Here is a 21,229-nt window from a genome sequence, read left to right on the forward strand (position 1 = left end):
GTCTCTGCACATTATCTAACCGGCACGCTGGATCCGAAGGCTCTCGCTCACCCCCTCTTTGGTCTCCTCGCGGTACTACTGGAGCACCTCGGAGCCCACCAGGAGCACAGCCTCCTGTCAGCCTTGCGCAGTAAGGTAACATCCGCGATGTAAAACTGCACCAGCAAGAGGCTGAAGGACTCGCCGGGTGTCACGGGGCCTTTGTAGACAGTCGGGCAGCTGGATCGCAGCCTGCTCATCTTACGGCAAGCACTCCCCATGCTGTACCCCGCTGCTACGTTTATGGCACCTACAGTCTCCCACAGCAAGAGGAGCACGGCTGTTATGCACACCAACATTTTCGTAATGCAGCGTGGAAGCAAGGCACAACGTCCTACAGGTCTGCCCTGCTCCCAGCAGGTGACACGCAGGTCCCAAACGGAGGGCACGGTGGCACACCCAGGCACGCACACCCGACTCCTCACAGGCAGGAACCGACCCCTGCCCGAGCTCTGAGCACAGGGGCACATTCACAGCTCGGCCCTCCGACACGGCTGCCACTTCACGACTGTCGTCCCCGAAGTTGCAAGCCAACGTCACCCTTCCGCGACAGGCTACAACTGACCAAAGTACAAGAAATACTCGCAGACAAGTTACATATTTTTGCTCTTCGTAATTCAAAATCTATCATGTCTGACACATGAAATTTGCTCCTAGACCTCTACGTAAGCTAGAATAAGTGACAAAAATTGGAGAAAGCTGAAAGCAATTAAAAATGTCCTGCTTCAGAAAGAGCTACAACTTTGAAATTCCGCCAATTTTGATGTGATAATTTTAAGGCTCTTTTGGTTCAAGTGGCTAAAAGCAGCTGTAAATTCTCCACAAGATTCTCCAGCCAATTCCTGGAAGGTTATTTCCCCTCTAAATTAAAAAAATAAGAACTGAAATTTCTTATTCTACAGACCTGTAGCTCATTTTCTTTTTTTCCCCCTTTTTTTTTTTTTTCTTTCCCCAAGAGGAAAATGTGTTTAGGTTGATGGCCCTCTCTGAGGAAGCACCAAGCAGTCACATTCTGTTCACTGTAACCATCAACATTCCAAAGGTGCAACTTCTGGAGGGTGCAACCTGGATCCCAAACCATCACTGCTGAACTCAGAGCACAGCAGGCTGGAAGAATTATATAACACTGCATGTCAGCGCTCAAGGGCTTCCACGTTCGCTGAACTTAAACTCCTCACTGCAGGTCTTTAAAGTGATCTTAAAAACTAATGAAAAAATTAGAATAAAAATTGATTTCTTCCCCCACATCCTACAAGCTGGAATAGGACGGTGTGAATATACTTCAAAATTTATGATTCAGGTTATATGAAATAATTTCACAGTTAACTTCTGTCTGCAATTGCTGAAGAAATGGTTCTGGTTATCTACATTTGCAGCAGTACAAATAATCAAAACCCTTGAATGCCAGACGGAGCCCTGTGCACGCAGGATAAAGGGAAGTGAAAAGCAATATATGAAAATTCAAGTTTACGTTTCAACAAAAGCTCAAGTGCCTTTAAGAATGAATACTTATTTAGAGAAGCTGTCATTTATGCTCAGGCCTATCATTAAAAAGGAAATAATCATTTAAAAGGTGCTCTTTCACAAGTGAAGCTGGAATTTGAAAGTTATGATGAGAAACAATACCTTACACACAACTTTCAGCAAATTCTTTGTTAGTTTACAATCCTGTATATCAGTCTGGCATCGGATACGTATTTCTGCCTGCACAAACCGCTCGGAACTTGGCTTTATTTTTGCTGTCACGCTAGGCAGGACACAAGGTACACCAAATTCAATATTTTAGTTACTGAGCTTTAGGGAAGGAGGGAGAGAATATCGGAGTCTACATGGAAACAACGCACTCTTCTCTGGTTGTTTCCTGATCTCGTCAAATCTTTGTTTAGCTGCAAACAAGTTGGTTCTCAGATAACCTACGCTATCTTGCATCAAGATTTTACGCAAATAAATAAGTATAAAAAAATGCAGAGATTATAAATTAGGGCAGACAAATCTGTATCTAGACTCATGCCTGCAAAGAGCATTCTATCAATATAGTGAAATGCTAATCTCCTAATTAACAACCTAATTAGGTAATTATGGCTTTGCAGAGGGATGCCTAAATGAAATATGACAACATGGTCACCTCTTTATATGGCACCTGTGGGCCTTTTCAGCTGTCACTGCAAAGAGTGCAATATCAATTTGAACAGATGACAAAGTGTTGTCATTTTTCATTCTGATATTGTACTGAATGCTTTGGATAGAAACAGTTTAGAGAAGCGGCATCTTGCCTGTGTTTTTTTTTTTTTTTTTTCCCCTAATCTAAATATGTGCAAACACTTTGCTTAATTTTTAATGGCTATGATTATGCTTATTTTTCCATCCTGGCTAGCAGGCATTCCCTGTCACACACTACACCCGCAGTGCCAGGCTGTAATGACCCCACGCGCTGGAACCACCGCGGCCCATTTCCCCAGCCCGTGTTTGGGAGAATTTGCTATCCAGAAAAACCACAATTATTTGCATTTGTTTTTAAGACTGTTGATTTTAAAATAACAAACCGGACCAGGATAGCTTTTAAACAACAGATTGCAATTTCCTTCTGTTCTTATTGCTGATGAGCACCCTGTCCACAAACGGGGGGCAGCAGCCACTGCCCGTGCGGCAGGGAGGCCGGGTGCATGTCTGTGGGCACAGACAGCTGCAGGGAAGGCTTCCAGCAGTGACACGACACTTCTACATGAAACCGCAGCTGATCACTCACTTGCCTAAAACACTAAAAGCCGATGTGTTAAGCTTCAATTTTCCTAGGATGCACGTATATAACATCGGCTTGCAAACAGAAGGCTGCAGGAACAGGCTCAAGCTTCTCAAATACTCCGCTGCAGTTTCTGTTCTGGCTCTTCACGTTATAGCATTCAGGAGCCTAAAAAAAACGTTGATCTTTCAAAGACTTTCCCTGATACTATTGAACACATACCCTGTACAAACTTCAGTCTTCAACAAGAAATAACCAAAATAGAAAGCTTCAACATTCTACCCTTTTGTGGCCTGTATAATATTGAGAGTCTGAAGGGGGCTTTCTAAGGCCGCCTCCAAGCCCTTCAGACCATTGTGAAGGGCCGCAGCTCTGCCTGGATGTTCCTGAGCACGGCTCACTACCTGGGTCTCCACCACAAGCAGTGTGTGAGGAGCTGTCCAGGAGCCACCCGTGTCCACCTCGCACAGCTGCTTTGTACAAAGCCTGCCTGCAGGTGCTGAAGCCCAGCTTGTCTCAACAGTGTTTCAAGCACAGGGAGGGCTGCAGCCTTACCACTCGTGCTCTGGGTCGACTCAGGGCAAAGGCCGAGTCCTGCTGCACCTACCATAACCCCATAGGATCTGCAGAAGAGCCTCGGAGCCACAAACACGCCTGCTGCTCCCCGATGCTGACGTGCAGCCAGGTTCACCCGGCTGGAGCCCGTCAGCTTCCCGGCCACGTGAGACCCACCTGCACTTGTCTGAGCCAGCTCACCAGTCCACTCTCAGAACCGTGCTGCTGCTGCGCAACCGCACCGTTGGATTTTAGCTGAAGGGAGCACGTCCCCTCCGAGCATCCGACATGGGATCACAGAGCTCTGGGTCATTCACAGAATGACAATTCAGAATTGCACCTAGAGTTCCCATCTTAAAACAGGACTATCAAAAACTAGATACATACATACACACATATATATCTCAGATGCCACAACTGTATATTCAGCCTTGCCGGATAACTTATTTTTGTAGTTTAGTCTGAACTGGAATATTTTGATGGTTTTCAAACATAACATAACCCCTTCTGTAACAGTACTCCAGACGTCGGTTTTCAACAAAACAATCACATTCAGTCCCAGAAAATGTGACCCTATATTACCAAGACATTACCCTAGAAGTATTTTATACAAAACACTCATTCTGTATACACCAACCCTAAGAGTACACCCATAAAGGTAGATTTGAAATGCAGACAGTAAATCTAGCCACAAACACAACTTTCTGCAAGGCACACACGTGATGGCAAACAGGGAGTGAAAGAGAGAGAGAAGAGTAGGCTACTAGAATTTAATTCTAACAACTTTTAAGAACTCCTCTTCCCTATATGTAGATTTAACAGTAAAACCAGCAATTCCTTGCACCTTTCCTCCAAGCTCCCAGTTCAGTTTAGCAATACTACTCTAATTCTTGTCTACAGTTGTTCACACCTGAGGTGAAACTTGAATGACAAGTGAGTATTTATTTTCTTCTTTCATACATTCTATAGTGTTTATTTGTTTAGGGGAAGTACAAATCAAAAGAAGCTGAATGTGAAACAGCCTTGTTGCACTTTGTTGCCACTCTACTTCTCTCTGCACAAACATATTTTTATGGCATAAAAGCATAGCTTTGAACGAGCACAACTGTAACCTTATGTTTTCATAATGTAACAGACTGCAACCTCTACGGACCTGCAGAAGCATTCATGAGCAAAACATCTGCTTAAAAAACTTCCACGACATCAAGCCTCTTTGGTACTCCGTGTCAAATGTAACTGGACAGGTACGCACTGGTTCAGCAATCGATGAGCATCTCCCTTTTCTCTGGCCTTTAACTTTTGTCTGGACAAAACTTTGGTCTTTCTTCTTCACCGGCAGACAAAGAGTAACATGTTTAAGAACCTTTGTCTTGCTTTCAGAATAAGCGATTTAGAGAGCACATCTCAAGCAAAAAGGAAACGAGGCAGAGATTATGTTTGTGTTGTCTCATACAAGAAATTTGTAGACAACAAACCGCTAGGTCTCCTGGTTTAATAAAGCTGCTCAGCACACACAGAGCATGTCAGAACGCATACTGGGATCTGTCAGAAGTGCTGCCTAACAAAGTCCTCATTTGGCCACTTCTGACAAATGCAGAACTGCTGCTAGCAAAACATAAGGCAACGAACTCACCGCAAGGTGTATCTCAAGCACAACGCAGTGCCACAACCAGTACCATTACCATCTGCTTCTGCAGCCCTACACCACGGCAGTGCGGGCCTGCAGGCAGGGCCTGAAGGCAGCCTCAGCCCTGCCACCACCTTCCCAGAGATGACACTTGGTCCTGGGGCCACCTTCCCAGAGGTGACACTCAGTCCCCTGGGCAAAGGCAGCCCGGAGCAGCCCGCGGGGAGCAGCTGGTCCTGCCCCGGGGCACGCAGCCTGCACCCTACTTACTCCTTGTCCTGCTCATGAGTGTAAGCAGCCTTTTGCAGGTGCACACACCGGTCTGTTTCTCACAGAACTCTGTAAGGCTGGGAAAGCTGCGCTGCAGGAGGCACAGCGCGGGTCATGCTGCCAAGCTGCTTAAACTTCTGAGGCCTCTGCTGAGCAAGAGGAGAAGCGGCACAGCGCGCCGGCTGTCAGGCTGTCACTCGCTGCTGGGGGGCTCAGTCAGACGCAGCACCTCCGCTGCTCCCAGCGCCCCACCGGGGTTATTTGGGTACAGGTCCGTGCCGGGGCAGCGATCTCAGCTTCGTGACCCAACCCTAAGAGTCCACCAGCCGCTCTGCTCCGAGCCTGGCAGCCCGGCAGAGCCGAACCCAAAGCGATGCCCTCAGAGGGCCCCGGCCGGGCTCCGCCGCTGCCCGACCCGGAGCCCCCGGCCTGCCCCCGGCCTGCCCCCAGCGCGGGCGGCGGCGCCCCCCGGGCCCCCAGCAGCGCTCGGACCGCGCCCGCAGCAACGCCCCGGGACTGCGCGCACCGACAGGGCCGGGCCGGGCCGGGCCGGGCAGGGCAGGGCCGGTCCCCGCCCGCCGCGCCCCCGGGGACCCGCCGCGGGCTGGAGGCCACCGAGGCCGGGCGGCGCCGGGCACGCACCGCGCCCCCCGCTCTGCTCCGCACTTACGGGCCGGGCCGGGCCGGGCTGCGCCGCTCCGCGGGGCCGCGCCGGGCCTTGGCCGCCGCCTGCTCCCCGCGGCGGGGCCGGGGCCGGGGCCGGGGCCGGGGCCGGGCCGGGGACGCGGCGGCAGCGGAGAGCTGGGCCGCGCCGCGACCCGGAAGCGCCGCCCCCGGATGTGACGATGGCGGCGGCGGCTCCGCCGGGCGCGTGCGTGTGGCGGGGGCCGGTGGCGGCGCCCCCGGGCGCGGCGAGGCTCTGGGACGGGGCCGCCCCCAGTCCCCGGCCCCGGCCCCGGCCAAGGCCCGGCCCGGCCCGCGCCGTGCGTTTGGCGGCTGCGGGGGCCGGGCCCGCCCCCGAGGCCCCGCCGGGCCGGGTGACACCGTCCCGAGCGCTCAGGGCGCTGAGCGGGAGCGTTCCCAAAGCAGACACCGCCCCGGCCATAGCTCCGCCAGATCCTCACTGAGGAAAGCCCCGGTAGTTCCCATGCTCAGCCGCACTCACTGCGAGTAAAGGTAACGCTTTCCCGACGAGGCTGTACCAGTGACTCCCAGACCTTGTTTGACCTGTCAACACTGCGCTGTGTTTCTGTGTTGTGATTTGTGAACCTTCCACACAGCGCGAGCATAAAGGCGCTGCATTTAGACAAACAGAACTTCTGCAATCCCCTGTATTTAACAGTTCTGGTTAAATAAACTTAACAATTCTGGTATTGTTTGAAAACATGAGAAATGTTGGACTGGGTTAGCCCAGCGTTCCCTCTGACTCGTATTTTCTCTCCAGCAGACTACAGCAGAGGCTGTTTTGGAGCGGGCAGATGAGCTTGGCCACTCTCGGCGGTCCGTGTGCTCCAGACTCGCAGACTGTCCAGGACTGGAGATGCTCACGGGTCCTTTTAGCACGCGTTTTCCTTTTGTACCTGTTCATGGCCCGCTGGCCAGGCATTTCTGCAGTCGCTCTTAAAACTTGCCAACGCAGCCTGCCTCCACCATCTCCTGTGGCAATAACAAGACAATATTGGTTAGTGTCTCAGCAAACCATGACCTAGCAGTCTCTAAACAGCTGTACACTTCGACAAAAAGCAAGCTTTAAAAGGGACGTTACCAGACGGCTGTGAAAAGAATTAGAGTGCCACCAAAGGCTCTGGTGTGAAGATGTCTGTGTGATCCCGCGAAGGGCAGGTGATGGAGCCTGGCATCGGTGGCCAACTGAAGGCAAGGAACTGAAGCTGCTCTAACAAATGACAATGGGTAGCGTAAGGACATAACCAAGAGCAAAGCAGAGCACAGAGTCATTCTCCAGCCGTCATCTCATGCTGTAATTACCTGACTCAGCCTGATAAACTAGTAGAAAAAACAACCCTGAAGATGAGCTTTCTGTTGATTTAGTGAAGCGAACTGGAGCACCATGAGGTGAGCTCAGCACCAGAGCTGGCACAGGGGGAGCAAGGCAGCAGCGTCCCGTTCATTTCAGTGCCAGCTGGCCACTGGAATCGCTCAGCTGTTCTGGGAGACTTCGCCCTCAGTGGACAAATGCAAACGGGTTTGTGAAATATTCAAAATAATAATCATAAAAAAAGATCTTTGGAGTAGCGCTCTTAGCAAAGCTGGATGACACTAAGAACACATTTGTTTAGGCCAGAAAATGCCACAGTAATTAAGATAGAAGATAATTAGAATTTGAGTAAGCGTGCTAATCGCTTGGAGGAACGGTAGAAGCCTGGCGATGCTCCCCAGAACAACGGCTGAGCGTGGGACGAGGCCGAGCCCCAGCCCCAAGGGTGTCATCCCGGTTACGGCCCTGGGTGCAGGTGTGGTGACGGCGATGCCGGCCGTGACTGAGAGTCCCGCTGAGCCGCACGCCCGGGGGTGTCGCAGAGACGCGGACGCGGCTTTAGTTTGGCCGGGCTCCTCCCAGCCGCACCCCGAGCACCGCACAGCGCCGGGGCTCCCGGCCGCAGGACCCGGCCCGTTCCGGCCCCCGGAGCTGGGCTGGCGCCGCGGGACGCCTGAGGGGAGCCGCGCGGGGCAGGTGGGTGACAGCGGCCGGGGACAGCTTCGGGAGGGCGGCGGGAGCCGGGCCCTCAGGCGGCCCCCCCAGGCCCGGCCCTGCCCGGCGTGCGGCGAGGCCTGTGCCGCGCGTTGCCATGGCAACGGGGGCGGGGCCGGAGCGGCGCTGGGGCCGGGCACGTGACCGTTCGAACGGCCCAATCGCAAGTTTCCCGGCCGGGGGGGCGGGGCCTCTCGGGGGCGGGCTGCTCGGGCCCCGCCCCGCGCGCTCTGAGTGGCCGCCCCCGCCGCCAGCGCCCGCCCCCGCGCGCTCCGATTGGCCGCCGCGCCCGCCGCTCCCGGCCCGCCCCGCCCCCCGGGGAGCGCCGCCGCGGCCCGGCCCGGCGGGAGCCGCGACCCCGCGGAGCCGCAGCCGGAGCCGGAGCCGGGCACGGCGGCGGCGGCCACGCCCGGCGGGGCGGGGCGGGGCGGGGCGGGGCGGGGCGGGCGGCGGGCGGCGGGCGGGGGCGGGGCGGGGGCGGGGCGCGGCGGGCCCACGTCCCTGCCGGCGGCCGCGGCGCTGCTCACAGGGTGACACGTCTGCGGGGTGAGTGAGTGGCGTTGGCAGCCTGTCAATCCCTCACGGAGCGGCCATCAAACACCATAAAACACACACCGGCACCGCGCCGCCGGCCCCATAAATCCCGGCCGGCCGGTATTTTTGCACATTGCTTTGCACAGAGTGTGTAATTAATTTTTTTACAGTTCTTTCCCCTTTATTTCCGCTCTTTTCTTCGCGCGAGTCCAAACTTTTGATCGCTGCTGTTTGCCCCCGTTGCACAGACTTGGGACCATTTGTTATTTTTGGGGGGAGGGCAATTAATTTTTTTTTTTTCCCTCTGTGATTGTGTTTTCCTGGCTTTTTTTTTTTTTTTTTTTTTTTTTTATGTTGCAATTTGGGGGTGGGGGTGCTCGCTCGGTTTGTTGTGGTTTTTGCTGTTTGCCACCCTCCTAACTTCTTCGGGATTTGCAAGCAAGTTTTTTGATTTTTTTTTTTTTTTTTTTTTTTACTTTTTTCATCTTTTTGCAAAGAAGATTTTTGGACAAGTGGGGAAAGACATAAAAAGCAACAATAAAAATAAAAAAGGGGAAAAAAAAAAAAAAAAAAAAAAAGCTTTGGAGCAAGATTGTACCAAGGAAAGAAAACTGCAAAGAAACCTTATCAAGTCATTTATCCCAGCCGCAGATATGATGATGATGAAAGAAGACTGTAACTAAAGAAGAGAGTGATTTACTGCGCTGGAAAGCAGAAGAGAGTGGAATAAACTGCCGAGACCCGGTCCAAACACAGATACTGATTTTTTGTTGTTGTTGTCGATCTGGTTTTTGCCTTTTTATTTATTTCTCTTTTGGCGCGTGTGCGCGCGAGGACAGAGCGAGGAGTCAGGAACTGAGACTGACTTCGGGAGCCGGAGACCGCCTCGCCTTTTCCTCCCGCAGCCCCCGCTCCGCTCCCCGCCGGCGGCGCAGCCCGCTCCCCGCCGCTCCGCCCGGCAGCATCGATCGGGCTGCGGCGGAGGCCGGCATGGACGAGCAGTCCAGGATGCTGCAGACCCTGGCCGGCGTGAACCTGGCCGGCCACTCGGTGCAGGGGGGCATGGCTCTGCCTCCTCCCCACGGACACGAAGGGGCCGACGGCGACGGCAGGAAGCAGGACATCGGGGACATCCTCCATCAGATCATGACCATCACTGACCAAAGCCTGGATGAGGCACAAGCAAAGTTGGTTTCGTCTCATTAAACCTTGTCTTGTTGTGTGTGTGGGTTTTGTTCCTCTGCTCCCCGCTGCTCCGCGGACCGCCGGCGCCTCACGGGCACAGCAACTCCCGGGCGCTGCAGCAGAGCTCGCACGCAGCCGAGGCCGAAGCGGAGCGGCTGTTTGCCCGTTTTTGTTGTTGTTCGCTCAAACAAGCAGAGCCCCGCGTCCTGCCGCCCGGCTCGGCTGCAGCCCGGCGCTGTCGGGGCGCCGCAGCCCGGCTCGGCCGCGGTCCCGCTCCCGGTCCCCGTCCCCGTCCCGGTCCCGCTCCCCGCGGCTCCGCCGGGCCCCGTAACTTTGTGTCCCGGCCGCCCCCTGCCCCGGGCGGCGGCAGCCGAGCGCCGAAGCCTCCGGGGGTCGGTGCCGGGGGAGCCCGCGCCGGCCCCGCCGCGGCCCGGCCGAACAAAGGCGGCCGGCGCCCGGGGTGCCCCCGGCCCCCATCAATCAGGCGCCGGCCGCGGCCCCGCGCTGATTTACGCTGCCCGCAGGTGAGGCGCGGGGCCCCGCGCCGCCCGGGCCCGCTGTCACGGCGCCGGCCGCGGTGATGGATGGCGGCGGCGGGGCGGCCCGGGGGCCCCGGCTCGGCTCGGCGCGGCCCGGCCCGGCCCCGCGGCGCGGCCTCCCCCGGCCCGGAGCGGGGCCCCTCGGCCTGGCGCGGCGGCGGGCGCCATGTTCGGGCGCTAACGGCTCTCTGTGCTCTCTTGCAGGAAGCACGCGCTCAACTGCCACAGGATGAAGCCCGCGCTCTTCAGCGTCCTCTGCGAGATCAAGGAGAAAACAGGTAAGGGGCGCCGCAGCCATCTTGGGAGCGCCCGGCCCGGCACGGAGCGGCCCCGCGCTGCGGAGCGGCCCCGGCCCCGGCCCCGGCCCCGGCCCCGGCCCCTGCCCGCGCCTCGCCCCGGGCCGCTCCGCTCCGCTCCGGGCCGCTCCGCGCCGTGCCGGGCCCGCCCGCGGAGCCGCGGCCGGCGCTGCCCCAGGTGCGGCGGGGCCGCAAAGTTTGCGAGCGGGCGCGGCCGGCGCGGGGCGCGGGGCGCTGCGGGGCAGGGCAGAGCCCAACGCAGCCGCAGCCCCCGGAACGCGGCCCCCGCGCGGGCCCCGAGCCGCTGGGAAGAGGCGAGAGGATGAGAAAGTGGCGGGCGCCCTGACCCCGGGGTGCAGCGGAGCTGTAGTTGTTCTCCGGCGATGACATTTTACATGCCACAAACCTTACTCTCGAGTGTACAAAAATATATCGGTATTTTTTTTTTTTCTGGGCTACGTTAATGAGACAGTAATAAATGCTGTACTTTTTCTTAAAGGCATTTATTTATTTTTTTTTTTCAATTTTTTTGACATCGCTGAATTTACAGAGAAATTTCTTTTTTGGAGAAAACGATTTTGAAAAGTACTCTGTTTTGCATTATGAGAATAAAACCCCCTTTTTTTTCTGATCTGGTTTTAAAAATAAAAATATGCATTGGCTTGCGTTTTTAGCTGTACTTGATATTCGAACACACACAGCCCCCCTAATTGCAAGCTGAACAAATGGGATTATATAAACGAAAACTACAAATGTGAAATCATGCAGTTACCGACCGAGGAGCCCAGAAGCGCGCAGTACTCAGTAAATTATGGTGCTTTATGTCCAAGGGCTTCTTTGCTACCGGGGATCCACTTCAGTTTCTGCTGACAGCTAAGCACTAGGGTATTGACTGTGTTGTGAATATTAAGATTGATTCTGCTTTATATTGCATTATATTACCAGGGATAAGGGGAATGATCCCCCCTTCTGCCCTCCCTCCCCCCGTGCCTGTGTTTTGCCTCGATCAGTTCACGGTCCCTTTCTGTCCTTCTTGGTTTGTGTTTGTTTTCTGTCTTTCTCTAAACTTTCTGCCTGTCCTGCTCCAGAGCTAACCGAGCAACCTGCCCTTGATGTTCAGACATTTTGCAGCAGGCAAATTTCAATTAAGAAGGCAGGCGTAGGTCCTGCGATCACGTTATTTGCACAGGGCTTAGCCTCACTGTTTTGAAAGGAAAGTATAGTCAACCACATGTCAGAGGTGAGTTAAGAAAAAAAAAAAAAAAAAGTCTTTTCAGAAGCGGGGATTACTGGCAGAGGGGGGTTCGGTGAGGCCACTGCTGTTGCAGAAGCGAGAGGGAACCTGACAGGAGATTTTGAGATCTGAAATGTTTTTGGGTGTTTTGGTGCGAGTTGAGAAAAACCCTGCCTTTGTGCGCCAAGTATTCGAGCCAAGTTTGCAAGTTATCTCTTTGGTAAAATAGCTGAGAACCAACAAAGAGCAAAGACGTCTGTCTGCCCAAAGGCAGGATCCTGCCAGCCCCAGCAGCACAGGAGAGACAGGATTAATGCACCGAGTGATTGATGGAGATGAATCCACACCCCCACCAAAAACTGTTCCCGCAGGGGGACGTTCACTCAGGGTCTCCCAGTTGAGTTGAAATGTCTGTACAGACTTCAGTCAGTGTGCTACAGCAAAGATAATGTGAAAATAAATTCTAGCTTATTTTCTATAAACTGTTTTCATAGGAAACAGCTCGAACAATTCTGAACTGGAAGGGTAAACAGTCCGAGATGCAATTAAAGCAGAGGCTCCCCCCTCCCCCCCATTGCTCTGCATTGTCTTGTGGTCCAAGTACTTAAATCTGGCTGCAACTGGGTCATGCTCTGGAATTTAATTCCTTTTAATCAGAACCAAAGTTTACCTTGGTGCTGGCGGTGGGAGTTACTGTGATGGCTTTCCCGCTACCTTCTGTGAGAAGGAAGAGAGGTGAGAAGGGAGGCTGGAGCCTATACGTGGAGTGTAATTGCAGTCGTGTCTATTCTGAAATAAGTGATGCAGTATTTAAGTCATTTTTATATTGATTTATGTATTTTTTTTTAATATTTTATTAGTTTTCAGTACAGTCAGCAAATAATTCGTGAGGCTGGTAGCGAGACAATATGTGGAGGAATCCCCAGCTGAGGTAGAGCAGCTCTGGCACTTTCCGGCAGGGGTTAACGAATGCTTCGCGTTTTTCGAAGCCTTTCTCTCCCTCGCACTTAGGGTTAGGAGCTCACGAGTTTTTTTCCGTGCGGTATTTACCATGTATAAAGAAATCACTGAGCTTACTGAATTTAGCCTGACATTTCTTTTTTAACATTTTAACATTTAAAAAAGTGCTGCATAATGCATTTAAGAGCCTTGCAGATATTAATAGATGTGTGCATTCTTAGAGGCAACCACAAGGTAGCATGGTTTTCATAAAGAAACTAACTGCCACTTATTTCTTTAATTAGTTCAAGGAAAAATGATACCCAAAGTTCTACTGAAGCCCCTCTAATAAAATACAAGGATACGCAAGTGAGAGCCTGTTGGCTCTGTTTGGTTATATTTTACCTGCTCTCTGAGGTGTCGCTTGGAAGTCTTAAAGTTATCTTCCCCAGGCACACTCACATCTGTTGCGTTCCTGCCTATCAGTCTGCCTTGTGTGCCTACCAGTAGGAATCAAAAACTGATCCCTGCCTTTTTATTTTTTTTTAATAATCTCTCTTATTTACGGACTAAAAATCCTTCAGATTTGTAATCTGATTAACTCTGCATTAGTCCGTTGCTATACCTGAGGTACTGGTTTTTCTCATGGAGATAGAAATGAAAATATATTAATTCTTATAGTCTTAAAATGGTTAGGGAATTGCAATTATTTCCCAGTGGAATGACATATTATTACATCCTCGGCTGTGTTGATAGATGATTTGTTTTGTCTGTAAGAATCATTGATACGGATAGGCACACGCATTAGAAAAATGTCTGAATGCGTGTGCATAGGCGCACACACGTCTACCTTTATTTATTTATTTATTTGTACGGGTCCACCAGAAACAATGATAGCTGCCAACCAAACCCTAATTTACTGTCACCACAAACCCTAAATAGCATTCATTTACTAGTAAAGCCTAATGGCATACATGATGGTTTGCCAGATTTGTGGCCTTTGTGAGGCTTATAAGCAGGACTGACTTGGGAAGATCATAAAACTTAATGAACTTCTCGACTGCAGGAGGTGTCCGCAGGGGAAGAGAAAGGCCTGCTTGGCTGGTTGGGCTGGTTGAACTATTTTTTATGTCTAAAGAGAGAGGAGGAAAATGTTCATTAAAAATGTTCTCCCCTCTTGCAGAGTTTTGGTTTAGAGAATGAAAAAAGAAATAGAAAGGCCAGACAAATAGTGGAGTTAACCATGAGGTTAATTTTTTGCGGTTCCACATGTAAACTAAAACCTTTACTTTTATTGCTACAACTACAAATAACCATACAGTGCTATTCTGATGTCTGAAGGGCTGTATCATGCATGTATCATGTTGCAAAGCTCCTTATTGATGAAAATGGCCCAACTCTTTTAGGAACGCCCCTTGTCGATATGCTGCAAAATCTGTAAACTGCCTGTTAGGTAACTCCTTGGAGAAAGACTTGCTTCTTGCCTTGTCTTCTACAAGAATTTGAAAATATTAACCCTTTTTTTCCACTGTTGTTATTTAAAAATTGTATCACAGGATTGTTCCCTTACATAAATTTCAACTCTTCACTGTTTATAAACTGTTATTTAGTGCCATCAACTTGCAATAATTTGCAATAACATGGAATCCTAACAAGGCGATCTGAACATTGAAGGATTCAAAGGGAACAATGAAATAGCACTGATAGCATGCATATACGTACGTGTGTGTGTGTGTATGTGTGGTAGCTATTTTCAAAATATCAACAATGATGTTGTTGCTATTCAGTTTAGCTATTTAAAATATTTATGTGCAATCCTGGTGTTTTTTTTGAAGGTACTAAATACATATTTTTTATGTACCCTGACTACATAAGGTAGTAATCACTGTGTATTTATGTGCATACATCTTTTCTTCAGCTTAAATTATTTAGCTTTTGTTTCCTTTCTCATGGTTCAGTGTCCAAAATTTTTCATTGAATCATTGGTTATACTTTTGATCTTTTTTTTTTAATTTTCAGCAAATGTATTACAAATGATGACGTGCAGTAGTGTGCTAGGTCATTTACACTGTCCTTATGGCAATGGCACTGCTTTCCGTTGTAAATGTCCTACTAGTAAAAATAAATTGGATAAAGTATCTTGTTTGTCATTTGGTCGTCTGGTTCAAACACATTCACAATGAAAATTCTCTGTCTTCGGTGGATTTCCAGCAGGATACTTCCCTGGATAAGAACACAGGCGGTTGTGGTGATAATTTTCATTAGAAAAAATGTGGTACTTTGTCTTGCAGAACCTGTAACTACATAGTATCTTTAGACCATAACATTGTTAGTGCTCCTTGCTATATTTAAATAACAATCTTTGTGTTGATTACCAGGAGCTGTGTTTCCACATCTTTTTTTTTCCTTTTTTTTTTTTTTTCCCTTGCGTAAAGGATAAATTTGGACCTACTTGTCAATACTAATTTAAGTAAGAGCAGGGATTTATTTTATTTTATTTTATAGGTATTTCTCATCTCCTTCATTTTATTTTTGAATTTGACACATTTGCTTGTTTATCTGAAAACAGTAAATTATATGAGTTACTGTGTGGTTTATTTTAGGATGCTTGCTGTAAGTTAAGGAATTTTTGCATTCAGAGATAAATTATAATAATAGCATACAGTGAATGCAAGAGTCCCTTTTTACAGGATTTAGCCCATTTATCAAGCTCTATTCCTACAGCTTTCAATGAAAAAGTTGTACGATATGGATATTATGCTGTCTTTTTTCAATTTAAATATTGATTTGTGTGAAACATTAATATAATGATATTTGCAGTCTACCGTAGACAAATATAAGCAGAATTAGACATACTAAATTGTTACAAATGTAATACAATATTTAAATGCATATGAAGACTATATTAATAATTATATAGTAGAGAAAGAGAGTCCAGTTTGTATCTGTTCTCAATTTTGAGACTGTTTTACAGTTCCTTGCACATCATATGTATGATGGTTTGATGAATATTTTTATGACTAATAAGAATGAATACCAAAGCTGTGTACTAATCAGTCAAAATCGGTGGAGAGCTGAGTGTTTTCCTTTTCTTGTATCATTGGGAGAATTAGATGTAGCTGTTTGTATTCCCTGAATTGACACCCTGAGAAGAATGCTTTGTTTGTTTTCTCAGCAGTCATGTTTAATGCTATTCGCTTATCAAGGTGATCAGCATGGTTCAGATAACACATGCCTGACACAGCCTGCCTTTTTTCACCATCATGTTGACCTTTTGTCACATTTGCTTTTCTCTGGTAGGCAATTCATGTCTTTAAGTATGAACGGAGTAAATAATTCACATCAATATTTAATATAAATTATTAAAGTTTCTGTCAGCTCTTATAGTTCATGCTTTTATAAAGTTAGAGTAGTTCATCAGCCAAACAGATGAATTGTGCTTCTCAGCTGGACATTAGAGCTCTTCCATAATGCTGTCTTTACAGTGGAAGTAAACAGGGAATTAAATATGAAAGGAAATGAAGCCTGGTACTTGAATGGTATATATTTTTCAATAATGCACATTCTTTAGAAAGGCTCAAAGTACTAGATAAATATCTATCATTATTTATTTCGTTACTCTCATACTTCATTTTGCCTTCATGTTGCAAACAGAATCATAGAAAGCCCCACTGACCCCGGCATTTTCTTCTACTCTTTGTTATTAGCCTTCCGCCTGCGCTCCCGCTCCCTTCTTGGGTTAGGTTGGGTGTACTAGCGTGGTTTTTTTTCCCCTAATGCTCTTTTTCTGCTTTTAAAGATTGATGGGGAGCACCAAGATGATGAGGTCTGAGGTTTTTTTTTAGTCCTTGTTTATAAACTATAGTTTATATTTTGCAAACAAAATGATCTGTAATTGAAAATAGATTCTGAAAATATTTTCTAAAGAAAAAATGGTCTGATACCTCATGGTAACAGCCATGGTGTATTCATTGCTTCAGGAAGTGGGTAAAAATACCTCGTTTTGCCTAAGAGAATATAGTAAATATCATTATGCATTTATTTTAATTTTGTACTATTTTAGGTGTTTTATTTGGAATTCTTTTGTTTATGATCAGTTCAGTACATGTTGCACAGTCATACGGGCTGTAACAGTGTCTATGAATCACTGAATACCACGCGTCCTGCAGATCAATCACTTGGGAAGGGGGTGGTTTTGTAGCATGTGTTTACAGGTCAAAACCTTTTGCTATACTTAAGTCATGCATCAACATTTAAAGCTAATCTCTTATTCCTCATTGTCCAGCAGGTGGCTTTTTCATGTATTATTTAATTTTTAATTATAAGTGGAAATTGAATTTAATAATATTATCCTGATTACATTTTTTTTTTTTAAACAAACAACAGTTTTTCCATATATCCTGGTATGTATGATAGAGCAAATGAAAGCATCTCGAGATCTTGAAGTATACAATCTAAATTAAGATTCTAAACAGGCATTACAGATGCTGGTAACTTTGGCAATTATCATTTTGTTTGGTGAACAGTAGTAAAACAGTGTGCGGTAAAAGTGTTTAGAGAGAGAGGATAAATAAATTGAACAGTTTTGCAATGCAAAGTGGTTTGTGGTGTTTTTGAGGATTTCTTGGCTCTTGCTTAACTGCTATTGTGAAGCCTGGAGCAGATTTTCCCATTGCTAATGCCCTAGAAGTATTAATTCACTTTGATATGCTAATTAGAGGGCATTATGCAAGAAATGAGATTAAGTGGCAGCATGAAGCCATTTGCCTGTCAGTAAATTGAGAGCTTTAGCATCAGGAGGAGCTTTGTTTTTTCTGAGTTTCTCTTGGTTTTGCATATAAATAAAATTGATTGAAAGGTCTAGAGAAGCTTCTAGAACATTGGTGGTTCTTTTTCTCCTTCTATGATTATTTAAACTTCATGTTAAAGGCTTTCTCTGAATATTAATTGATCTAATGGGAGATACTGAACATGAAGAATTTCATTGTATTCTCAGTTACTGTATCTTAACAAAAGGAAAGTATTAGAATTCTTTGTGTCATCTGATTTTTGTGGTATTATTTTAGCTATATCTTACAGCGCTGCATTATAACCTCTTTGACTGCTAACTGTTACTGTGCTGAAAACTGTACCTGCATGGAGGCACTGCTTCCAGTTCTGCTGGTTTTGAGATTTGTGTAACGAGGGCCTGAACAGCTGAAGTCAAATGGTCGGCTTGGATTCCTGGGCAATCAGGCCTTGAACATTTATCATCCCTGCTCCCTTACAGGATTTCCCATGATTTCTTATGTAAATCGCACGTATATTTTCCTTCATTTAGGAAGGAAGGGGTTGTAATATTGACCATAGATTTTATTCAACTGCCAGAAACTGTGTTAAAATAACATTAAGGGATTGACTTACAGCCATAAGAGCGAGGAAATTTGGAGTTAATAGTTAAACTCTGCCCTTAACTCAACTCGTTGAACCTATTTATTAGGGCATATATGATACGTACGATCACTGTGCTGAGACCTCTGCAGTATTAGGATGCTCCAGGATGACTCAGTGACGAGAGTTTCTGATTTAGTTCAAATTTTCCTTTTTTATGTGTGCGTGTGTTTTTTATTCAGCCTTGGAATTTCTTTACTACAGTTTTGTGGTTAGTTTGCTTTTTTTTTTTTTTTTTTTTTTTTTTTTTATATACTGTTTAAAAATATCAGAGAAGTAATTCTGGAAATTGAACAGAAACTTATCAGAAAATAAAAACCAGACCGAACCGAACAAAGCCTCTCTAGTCCTCTTTGCCTGAGTGCTTGCAGAGTGTTTGTGTGCTTGCGTGCCCATCTCCTCCACAGATCATTGTCGCAAAGTCAATCAGGGGAGTAGTGCTAGAGTGACAGTGCTTGTTATGAGCCCCAATAGTTATTTAAAAGAAAGGAAAAAGGATAAAAAAATGCCCCAGAGCTCTGTGCGGGGGCTGTTCGTACTAGATGCACATGGTCTCCCTGATCCTGGCAGCTGAAGTCTATCACTGTTGGGAAATTTTTAACGTGAACCACATAAGACACAAACCACAGCAATTTCTGCAGAGCCGTAGGGGTTTTCGCGTCACTGCCGTACAACCGGCGTGCGCGCCCGGGCCTCTGCCTGACACCGCTGCCATCAGCGACCCGCTCTGCCGGGGCGCCCTGCGTGTCCTCCACGGGCACATCGTGAGCAGCCTGAGGACCTGGCGGGTGTCAGTCCCCGGGAGCTCCTGAGCCAGTTGGCCCAAAGAATCCGATCAGGACTTCATCACCCAAAAACTGAAAGTTTTAGTTATCGTGGGGAGCCATTTTGATGCCAGGAAGAGCAGAGCGGTGCCTTTTCAGGCACAAAATCAGTGTTTCTCTCAGTAAGCAGAGGAGAGCATCGCCCATCTCCAGTTGTTTATTTTGAGTTTGAAATTTTTGAGGAAAAGAACTAAATAATTAAAACATTTGGGGGCCAACCTTAACTTTCTCGGTACCAATACACCCCCAATGGCATTAATTCTGGTGGAGAGGGTATCTGGAGGGAAAAGCCTGGGTTTTCGGGTTTGAATCCTGGTGCTACTGTTGACTTGAGAAGAAAATTTTCTCCTCTCAGCTAAGTGAGGAGAGATGCGGTTACCTGAGCAGGAGCAAACGCAGGCCTTGCCTGCCATCTCACTGAAGTTCATTGAGAAGCTCTCAAATTTTACCTTCTTTGTCTCACTTCTATCTGTAGAATATTATCTATCAGAAGTTTTTGTGAGTTCATGTTCATTTGGTGTTACACGCTGAAAATTTTATCAAGTATTGAGCATAATTAAAATAGCAATATAAGAATTGATCTTTAAGAACTATTTGCAGTGTCCACTTCATATTCAAGTTACGGTGAGCCTAAGTGAGGTCTTACCTCCTGCAGATGAACAGCTTAGACTTTGCTTAGACTTCTGGTTTTCTTTGCTTTAATTAGCAATGTTTGCGTTTTTAATCCATGGTTAGACCTCTAGCAAAAGGCTATCAGGGCTTTCTGACTGTAGTTACTTTGTTTGGTACAGCAGACCATTTGCTCACTGTAGATGGGGATCACTGTTTTTCTTTACTGATAACTTCGCAGATGCAATTACCCACTTGAAAGGGTATTTAAAGTGCTGCTTTCATATATTTGTTGATTAAAGAAGGAAGTGTGCTTTTAGCGAACATTTGTAATTACACAACACCAAAATGTTTGCTTATTTCTTTTATGTGAGATCCTGGTTGCATGATTAACTGTCGCTAGTAAGAACAAGTTACAGTCGATTGTGCAATGATTCTTATTTGACTTCAAGGATGTATTTATTACCATTTTTGAACAAATTATACTAACATGAAAAGTTGTGGAAATGATTGTGCACTAGATAAGGTGATACATTACAGGAGTGGTTGGGTTTATGGAGCTTTATGCCGAGGTTTTCTCAGAAATTATAGCACAGTCCTGTCACTATAAAACCCGGTGATACAGTTGGTAATAACATGCAGTGGAGGTATTTTTAGGTTTTCACTTGTTATTCAAATAGAGTGGGAACTATCAGTTTTTCTATCTCATATTTCTTTCCTTTGTTGTGTGGGGGGAAATTCCCAAGGAACGCAGAGCAGAATCGTGGGGTGCCGAGACCCCGAGCCCCGGCCGGGGCAGAGGCAGAGGCAGAGGCTGTCCCGCCACGCTCTCTCGTGTGGGACGGGGGCAATCCGCCGGCCTTCGCAGCTGGGAATTTTTTTGTGAATTATTTCTGAGTTCCTCTCCACTTGTTAGGGCAGTGACGTGATATCGATATGGAGCTTGGGAGCTTATTGACTTGTTGGCTCTTGACCTTTTGACTGTGACCAAGTATAGAAATTGAATGTCTGAAAATTAAATGATAGTCTCCATATACATAAATTCTTGGATGTCAGTGTATTACATGAACTAATTTCGGTTTACCTAAATTTATGGCATTTTGTGCTCAATAAAGGAAATATTTCTTCCTTTCAATATAGTGAGAGTCTAATAATATTGTAGTTGCTAGCACTAAACAAATCAATTTCCTTTTACTGACTGATTATCATAACAGCTGCTGTTTAATCACCGTGATTGTTACGTAACTTTTAAATCTCTAATATTTCGGAAGGGAACAAGCAGCATTGTTTTGCAGCGTAATGATGTGATGTTACTTGTGTTGAACCCTACTGCATTTTGTAGGGTTTTAAATTATTTTTTTTTTCAGTATAGTTTAGTAATATTTAATGAAAATTTGGTGAGCAGACTACCTGCTTAAGAAGAGACCTGAAATAACATACAGTCCTTGCCCTGTTTTCCCTGTGGGGGGGAAAAAAAAAAAAAGGCATTTGTTTTTCGAGTCTGTAGGGTAGTTGGGCCTAATGAAAATGGGATGCTTTAGCCACCAGTATCTTATGAAATTAGCTTCTTGCTATGCACGTGAAAACAGTAAGAGTGGCAGTCCCTGCTCTGCAGCTGAAAGCCAGACTCAGGCCTCCAAACTGGGGTGACAGAACTGGGAATATTGTTCTCTCCGAGAGCTGCAATAAGGCTGTGGT

General features: G+C 47.4%; 2 protein-coding genes across 10 annotated transcripts in view; one reads left to right on the forward strand and one right to left on the reverse strand.

Annotated features, from left to right (window-relative positions):
- MAPKAP1 (MAPK associated protein 1) overlaps nucleotides 1-6,047 on the reverse strand; it is a 101,294-nt gene extending 95,247 nt beyond the window's left edge. The window contains exon 1 of one of the 2 annotated variants that reach the window (XM_068657156.1): nucleotides 5,902-6,047. The gene's annotated coding sequence lies outside the window, so the exon portion shown is untranslated. The remainder of the gene's footprint in view (nucleotides 1-5,901) is intronic. The other variant, XM_068657155.1, reaches the window with a different exon arrangement.
- A 77-nt stretch (nucleotides 6,048-6,124) lies between these two features.
- Nucleotides 6,125-21,229, forward strand: part of PBX3 (PBX homeobox 3) — a 113,702-nt gene continuing 98,597 nt past the window's right edge. The window contains exons 1-4 of one of the 8 annotated variants that reach the window (XM_068657158.1): nucleotides 6,126-6,407; nucleotides 6,676-7,923; nucleotides 8,976-9,662; nucleotides 10,404-10,477. In XM_068657158.1, coding sequence (XP_068513259.1) covers nucleotides 9,466-9,662; nucleotides 10,404-10,477 — 271 coding nt within the window. In that variant the 5' untranslated portion in view covers nucleotides 6,126-6,407; nucleotides 6,676-7,923; nucleotides 8,976-9,465. Of the gene's footprint in view, nucleotides 6,408-6,675; nucleotides 7,924-8,404; nucleotides 8,488-8,975; nucleotides 9,663-10,042; nucleotides 10,185-10,403; nucleotides 10,478-11,182; nucleotides 12,465-21,229 lie in introns of those variants that run through there. The other 7 variants (XM_068657157.1, XM_068657159.1, XM_068657165.1 and 4 more) reach the window with 7 other exon arrangements.

This window comes from Anas acuta, chromosome 20, assembly GCF_963932015.1.
Source record: "Anas acuta chromosome 20, bAnaAcu1.1, whole genome shotgun sequence".
Lineage (NCBI taxonomy): Eukaryota > Metazoa > Chordata > Aves > Anseriformes > Anatidae > Anas > Anas acuta.